The sequence below is a fragment of the Euprymna scolopes genome, chromosome 41 (genome assembly GCF_053919585.1).
Source record: "Euprymna scolopes isolate OS-2025 chromosome 41, ASM5391958v1, whole genome shotgun sequence".
Lineage (NCBI taxonomy): Eukaryota > Metazoa > Mollusca > Cephalopoda > Sepiida > Sepiolidae > Euprymna > Euprymna scolopes.
This window is the reverse complement of record NC_136522.1, coordinates 741,081-750,000: the sequence shown is the minus strand read 5'-3', so window position 1 is coordinate 750,000 and position 8,920 is coordinate 741,081. Positions and strand designations below refer to the sequence as shown.

The following is an 8,920-nucleotide window of genomic DNA, read 5'->3' as shown; positions in this document are numbered from 1 at the left end:
AAAAGAAGTTCTTGTTATGCTTTGTCTGGTTTCCTTTGCGACGTATGCTACGCACAACATGTTGGGTAAACGTGTGTAAGCGTCTGTGTAGGTATTTATTTGCTTCCCCACGTAAGCAAAATGTGACACAAGGTCGGCTTTATGTGAGGTGAATGGGGAGGGAGGGGAAGGGGATGGTACATATAGGGTTGCCCCTACATGTACCAATAACCAATTGCCACAAGGGCAATGGTCACAAAGTGCAACATCTGCCGGAACAGATGGTATTTATTTGCTCCCCCACCGAGCAAATTAGGCACAAGGCCGATTTTTAATGTGAGGAGTGAAGGGGAAATGGGGACCAACTCCCCGGGGAGTAGGGGAGCTGGATAGTGACAATTGGTATGAAGGGTTGCCCCTACATTGACCAAGGTCTTATATGTGGGGTCGCCCCCACATATGGTCTTTGTTTGCAGTATCTGCCGGAACAGATGGTATTTATTTGCTTCCCCACCGAGCAAATTAGGCACAAGGCCGATTTTTAATGTGAGGTGTGAAGGGAGGGGGGAGGGAAAAAGGGGACCAGCTCCCGAGAGGTGGGAAATGGGAGCTGGTTAATGGTCAGGCATGTGGGGTTGCCCCCACATCTGGTCTTTGCTAGTCATAGCTTGCAGTATCTGCCGGAACAGATGGTATTTATTTGCTCCCCCACTGAGCAAATTAGGCACAAGGCCGTTTTTAATGTGAGGTAAAAACCAGCTCCCCTAAAAGTAGGCAAAAAGGGGGCACTCTGGTTACCAAAAATAATAATTGTCCCAGTATAGAGGGTTTCCCCTCCATTGACTGGTACAAATTATCTTAAGTGCAGTATCTGCCGGAACAGATGGTATTTATTTGCTCCCCCACTGAGCAAATTAGGCACAAGGCCGTTTTTAATGTGAGGTAAAAACCAGCTCCCCTAAAAGGGGTCACTCTGGTTACCAAAAATAATAATTGTCCCAGTATAGAGGGTTTCCCCTCCATTGACTGGTACAAATTATCTTAAGTGCAGCATCTGCCGGAACAGATACTACACTTTGATCTTGGCCAAAAGTGCCAGGTAAGCGTCTGTGTAACGTTACATAGAGACCGTTATTAATGAGTGCGTTTAACGTTACATGGAAACCATTATTAATGAGAGCGATTCGGCGAAATTGAAATAGATTGGAAATTTAGCTTAATTTTTTTACACCTCTGCATTGGATTGCCTTCTATCAAGTTGATGTAAATAAATTTTATTAATTTATTTATTTCATTTTTTTTTTTTTGGATACAGAAACAACTACTTCAGAACCACGGTTGGATGTTTCCAGCAGTACCACCCTTTCCGATGATACAACAGGTAAATTATTATTATGAATATACTAGCAGTTTAGCCCGACTTTGCTCGGACTCTATTTACTGTTCATAACTTTATCTGCATACTATTTACTGTTCATAACTTTGTGTGCATATATATATATATATATATATATATATATATATATATATATATATATATATATTAAAAAGTTTGCCTCATGTCCAGGTAAGCTACATCTAAAATTTCAAGTGTTTTACTCAAAAATTGGCGGAGGAATTTGATAATCAATTCTTTAAACTATAACCACTTGGCAGCCAAATTGATTAAAAAGCCTGCTGTATGTCTAAATACACTTTATGTAAAATTTCAAATGTTTAGACCCAAAATTAGCTGAATTAATTGCTAGAGACTGCAAAGATCAAATCTTTTAACTTTAACTTCTTGGTAGTCAAATTTTCGGCCAAAATCCGATTAAAAAGCTTGATCAATGTCTGAATACACTTTATGTATAATTTCAAATATTTAGACCAAAAATTGGCTGAATAATTTGGTAAAGACCGTAGAGGTCAATTATTTTTAACTTTGACCCCAATTTTGACCACTTTAACATTTATTGTATTGGACTCAAATCAAATTTAAAAAATTTAATCCATGTCCAAGGAACCTACATCTAAAATTTCAAGTTTTTAGACTGAAATTGGCACAGGAGTTTGGTAGAGTTTTCAAGGGTCAAATCGTTGAACTTTGACTCCTTGACAGACAAATTTCTAGCCGAAAACCAATTAAAAAGATTTTTCTCAAATCTCAACACCCGTTATGTCAAATATCGAGTCTGTAGACTGAAAAGTTTGATTCATGTCCAGGTAATCTGCATCTAAAATTTCAAATGTTTAGACCCAATATTGGCAAAGGAGTTTGGTAGAGTCTGCAAAGGCAACTCTTTCAACTTTGACCTTTTGGCAGCCAGATTTTCGCCCAAAAACTGATTAAAAAGCTTGCTGCGTGTCTGAATACCCTTTATGTAAAATTTCAAATGTTTAGACTAAAAATTTTTTGAATAGTTTGCTAGGGACCGCAAAGGTTATATCTTTTAAACTTTGGCCTCTTTGCAGCTCAAAATTTCCGCCAAAAACCAATTAAAAAGCTTGCCCTATCTCTGAATACATTTTATGTAAAATTTCAAATGTTTAGACCAAAAATTGGTTGAAAGATCAAATTTTGAAAAACTTTGACCCCAATTTCGACCCCTTAACATTTATTGTTTTGAGCTCAAATCAAATTAAAAAGTTTGATCCATATCTAAGGAACCTACATTTAAAATTTCAAGTGTTTAGACCTAAATTGGCGAAGGAGTTTGGTAGAGTTTTCAAAGGTCAAATCGTTGAACTTTGACCTCTTAACAGCCAAATTACTGGCCAAAAACCGATTTAAAAGATTTTCCCAAATCTCAATACCTGTAATGACAAATCTCGAGTCTCTAGACTAAAAATTAACAGAATTATTTGGTAGGGATATATACACACAGAAATTTTCACACACACACACACACACACACATATATATATATATATATATATATATATATGTTGGCTACATAACCCCCAAATTTAAGCAACGATGAAGCTGGCCAGTACCAGATGGGTGAGCATTTTAGAAATGCTAGGCATCGTATGTGTTGCAAAGGTGAAGAAACAAGAAATTGCCGAAATAAATTATTGTATTTTTAGCAAAATGCAGAGTTATTTATCGTTTTTTTCTTTTTTTGGTATCGATTCTTTTTTTTTTTTTTTTACATAGGCATCACCGCTTATCAAGGCCCAGAGACCACTCGACGATGAGGGTTAAGAATGTACAGTAGTCAATTGAACAATATAGCAATTGTTAGTAATAGAAATTAGGTAAATTTGTTAACTAAGTGGAACAGCTCATCCAGAACTTGTTTATGTTGGACTTGAAGACAACCAGATTGTAGTCAGCTGGAAAGTGGAAGATAGGCGTACAGTTCTAAGAAAGAAGCTTTTTTCATGGCATCTACGTTTAGGTTTAGGCACAGATAAAGTGTGGTGGGAATTATTGATCGTGTTTTTAGCTAGAGGAGTGTTCCTTGTGAAAGTTTGGCGAGGGGAGACCATAGATTGAAGCTCAGTCGAGCACTTGCCATGAAAATAACGATAAAGCAGAGACAAACTCACAACATCTCTTCTGTGAAATAGAGGTTGCAGAGAAGAGAAAAGCACATCTCCTATGAGGCTTCGAAGTCTATTTTGAACTCTATCAAGGCAGGACAAGTCCTTTTTAGCAACTCCTGCCCAGATGTGGCAACAGTACTCCATCCTTGGACATACCTGGCTCTTATATAGATAGAGAATTGCATCAGCAGTGAGATATCTACTGGATCGATAGAAGGATCCTACCATTTTTCTAGCGGCCTTGGCAACAGATTTAATATATGTGTTCCATTTCAGTTCAGGAGTAAAGGTCAAGCCCAGAAGCTTATCAAAACATGAGGCCTCCCCAAGACGAGAGCCATTCATTTCAATTGATGCCAGATGAGGATCAGAACGTTGATGGTGTAAAGATAGAAGTTTGGTTGTAGATGCATTGAAAGTAACCAGTCACTCCTTTCCCCATTGTACCACACACTCAAGATCAGAGAAGAGAGAATCGGAGAGAACTTGGTTGTTTACGATCTTAGATGTTCTACCATAGATAGTAGTGTCATCAGCATAAATGTCTACAAATGATGTAAGGATGTGATTTGGAAGATCATTAATGTAAAGCAGGAAGAGAGTTGGGTCCAGGAGGGAACCCTGAGGGACTCCAGCATTAATACTGTGAGCTTCTGATTTCTGCCCATCAACTACTACTTTTAAGAACCTATCAGAGAGAAATAATTTAATAATTGAGAAGACATTTCCAGTTATACCATAGCTGGAGATCTTGTGAAGTAAACCTTTATGCCATACCTTATCAAAGGCCTTTGATATGTCAAGAGCAATTGCCCTAGAAAGGTTACCTCTGTTGAGCGATTCACTAATCCTATGAGATATAACTGTAAGCACATCTGCTGTAGATCTAGCAGAACGGAAACCATATTGTGTGTCACTAAGAAGGTTATTTTTGCTGAGATGGTTGATTACTTCTCTATTTAACACAGATTCCAGCAACTTACTCATGACGCACAGGAAACTTATTGGCCTGTACTGAGAGCAAGATGAGCGATCACCTGAATTCTTAAATACAGGGCATACTGATGAGATTTTCCAGGGTGATGGGAAGTAATTCTCCTTATGACAACGTTTAAACAGTTTTGTAAGTATTGGCGCTAGTTCAGGTTGAAGTTTTTTTAGCACTATAATTGGAATACCGTCAGGGCCGGTTGCTTTACTGGAATCAAGGTTTTTGATTAGCTTGGCAACATCACGAACAGATATTTGTATATCACATGACGTGTTTTCTGATACAGGAGGAACTATTCTTCAAAGTATTTCCTATTTAATGATAAATTAGCAATATTGGGATCACTAAAAGAAAATTATTAATTTTTTTTCAAAAATTTAAAAGTGTTTTTCACAAAAATAATGAAAATGTATAACTTTTTTGTTTTTTTTTGCTTATCTGAAAGATAATAATTATTATTAACATATTCAACGAATTTCACACTTCAAAACAAAAAAATGAAAAATAAAACACATTCAAATTTGGATGTTCAACCTTAAAATGTGATACGTGCACAGTTATTTTTTTTATATACAATCCTCACCCTCCCCACAATACAATATATTTTGCTCAGTTTCGGCTAATTATTTTAAACATATTTGTACCCACAAATAAAGAAGGGGGTGTTGGCAATATATATATATATATATATATATATATATATATATATAGTAATTTGTAAAATATATATGGCGATTAAGCTACACTGAATATTCGGCGTTTCATCCACTCTAGGATTCCTCAGGCTTATGCATAAGCCTGAGGAATCCTAGAGTGGATGAAACACCGAATATTCAGTGTAGCTTAATCGCCATATAAGCCTGAGGAATCCTAGAGTGGATGAAACGCCGAATATTCAGTGTAGCTTAATCGCCATATATATTTTATAAATTACTAACTAGCTCTACCTACGTATTGAGCACTTTGGAAGTAAATACTTAAAGTTTACGCATAAATCTATACTTTCGTATATTAATTTTATGTGAGTAAATGAAGTAGTTATATATATATATATATATATATATATATATATATATATATATATATGTATGTGTGTGTGTGTGTGTGTGTATGTATAAGTATCGATTATGAAAAAAAAAAAGTACACCATTATAAAGTTCATTCTTCACTTCATAATCGGTGAAAATGTCGTATTGATTAGATAATTATTTGATTTTCGGTAGATTTTTAAAGAGAGTCTCCGTCAAAAAATATTTACTTCCACCTTTCGTTTTGGCAATGCCTACTTTACGTCGAAATGATGGCTGAATATGATTAAATTTGTGCTCATTTTAGCATTAAATACTAATCCATATTAACCGCTATTAATCACTAAAATCGAACCATAATACTTAGCTCGCTGTACCTTATTATAACAAAGGTCCATAGAAAATGTCAGCCAGATCGGACCAGTAGTTTCCGAGAAAACTTCCAGAGTAAGTGTGATAATGTAAAGACTAATCTCTATTAACACTTATTAATCCTATCTGTGCATCGAACGGATACCAGAATTCTCTTCTACCCTGCATTTTACCATAACAAAGATCTATACAAAATTTCAGCTAGATCAGCCCAGTAAGTTTAAAGAAAACTTCTAAGTAAATGCGGTATTGTGGTGATTAATCACTATTAATTCCTATTAATCACTAACTGTGCATCGAACAGATATCATAATACTTGGTTCGCTGCACCTTATCATAACAAAGGCCCATACAAAATTTCTACCAGATCGGCATAGTATTTAAGAAAACTTTTAGAGTAAATGTGGTATTTTGGCGTTTAATCCCTATTAATTCCTATTAATCCCTAACTGTACATCGAACGGATACCATAATACTTAGTTCGTTACACCTGATCATAACAAAAGTTCATACAAAATTTAAGGCAGTTCGGCACAGTAGTTTCCGAACAAAAAGTATAACGGTGTAACGAACAGAGAGACAAACAATTATTTATTTATTTATTTATTTATTTATTTATGTACATAAATCTCACCTGTATGTATGTATGTATGTATGTATGTATGTATGTATGTATGTATGTATGTATGTATGTATGTCTGCCTAAACTTTCGACAGAGACGGCGGATTTTCACGAGATCGGTATCGTTTTGAAACTTGACTTTTCGAACGATAAATATAAAAAAATTGACTAAAAACATTAATTCCTTCACTCTCAACTGGGCAATTTTCTACAGGGAGGGGTCGCTTTTTTCGCTGACATTTTTTAAAGTCATTCGCTCTTTTCAATTGACTAGCCTAATTTAAACTTTCACCACTTCCGGTTTGGGGATGGACGCAACGGCAAAGACGTCACGTTTTTTCTTTTCTTTCTTTCTTTTTTTTTTTTTTTTTTTTGCTCAACATACACCTCCAAATACCCGGGCAATGCCGGGCACCAAGGCTAGTATAATATAAATTATTATTACAATTTTTCTTCTTTTTCTTCCTCTTCTTTTTCTTTTCCCTCTTCGTCTTCTTTTCCTCCTCTTCTTTTTCTTTTTCCTCTTCGTCTTCTTCACTTCTTTAAATGATCCAACAAAATTCTATGGAAAATTTTCACGCAAATCGCAAATTCATTGTGCATTAAACCTTTTCTTCTCGTCTGAAACAGCGGAACAACAACACACGACAAAATATGCCGACATATAATTAGCCTACAATGGCGATCAGCTTCCGAAAACGATTCACACACAGAAAGGAAACTGTTCAAAGTAAAAATTCCAAAAACGCATGGAAATAAACAACGAAGCAAAACGAATAAACTTATATTATTTCTTTTATCAAATGAGAACCCGGAATATATTGGCGAAAAATAGCAATAATTTCCAAGAATTTGAAACGTCATCTCCTGTTTTTGTGCGATTGTCTTTTGTGCAGGTAGACGCCATTGTCAAACGAATAATAGAGGTGCAGCAGTTTACAGTGGATGAGACAAATACAATTGCTTGAATCATTTTCATGTGGGTTTGGTACCGAAATTTAGTTGGGTGAGTCGTTCTAAGAAACACACACACACACACACACAAACACACACACACACACACACACACACATTTGTATAGAGTGGCAGAATTTCAGTAGGAGCGATGCGTATGCGATGAATACAATTACGAACTACTTAAAACTTTTAACTGATCATGGTTGACGGAACGAGAGCAATCTACCCCCAACGAATTAAATAAATGATTTCCGTTTGAAATTTTGTACCGATTCCTGAGTTCGAAAGGATGATTTCCGATTGTAAGATGTACCTAAAAAATAATTTGGTAAAGGGGGTGCTTCAATTCTTACTTGCCGAAGTTGGAAAATGCTGAAAGAAAGAAGTCCAGAAGACAGACTGCGATAATGATAATGTATATGTTTTGGATTTTTAAATTAAACAATAATTAAGAAAAACCATTGCAAAACTGATTGTGTTCGCGGCTTTAAAAGTGCAACTATAAAGTTCCTTTACGTCCAAGAAATAGACGGTCGTTTAGAATGTTCAAAGTTAGATTCAGTTTAAGGAGAGAGGGAGGTACTTGTACAGTTTAATCAATACTATAAAAAATGAAAATATCAACAACAAAAAAAAGAAAAGAAAAGGTTATATTGTACGCATCTGTTATGGAATGAAATTCTCCGGGAAAAAAAATTCACTTAATTTGATCAAGTAGTTTTTTTTTTTTTTTAACAATTTGTTATGATACCGAGCAAAAGGTAGTCATGTTTCGAGATTTAGGAAGAAAAGCTAGTATTAAAGATGGAGAGGAAGTGTCGGCGCTTTAAACTGAGTTATTTCCTCATGGCGTGTTCAAAAAATCAAAGATGACTACTTTCATTGCGCTCTCATAAAATGTGTTTTTTTCCGCTATAAAAAAAACCCTACTCGATCAAATTAAGTGAATTTTTTTTTTCGATCTTTAATCCCAAACGGATACGTACAATATAATCTTTTTTTTTTTTCGATATTTTCATTTGTTTAATGTCTTGATTAAACTGTACAAGTAACTAGAAGTGTTACGAAGTTGAGTGCGAGATCTCATTTCGATTTGGGAAGCGTTCTCGCAAAGAAATCAACAAATTAGCAGGAGCAGCAAATACATTAAAGAATTAGAAGGGACGGTCCCAACCATAACAAATAGCAGCAGCAGTAGCAGCAGCAGCAAAAAAAACAAAAAAACAAAAAAAAACAAACAAACAAACAAACAAAAAAACAATATTTACAAATCTTTTCAAAATATCAAAATACTCAATTCTGATCGGTTAATTTCCAACAATTTGATTGGCTGTCAAAATCCAACTTTGGCCAATCAGAAACGACTTGCTGTGGGAGCCGGGCACCTGCTATGTTTACGTTTAAATAGAGAGGAGCCCAGCTGATCCAGGAAGATTGGCT

The 8,920-nt window shown here is 35.4% G+C and overlaps 1 protein-coding gene across 1 annotated transcript in view; it reads left to right on the top strand.

Annotated features, from left to right (window-relative positions):
* Positions 1-8,920, top strand: part of LOC145266289 (uncharacterized) — a 159,518-nt gene that overhangs the window by 134,266 nt on the left and 16,332 nt on the right. The window contains exon 5 of the mRNA XM_080121833.1: positions 1,295-1,360. Coding sequence (XP_079977959.1) covers positions 1,295-1,360 — 66 coding nt within the window. The remainder of the gene's footprint in view (positions 1-1,294; positions 1,361-8,920) is intronic.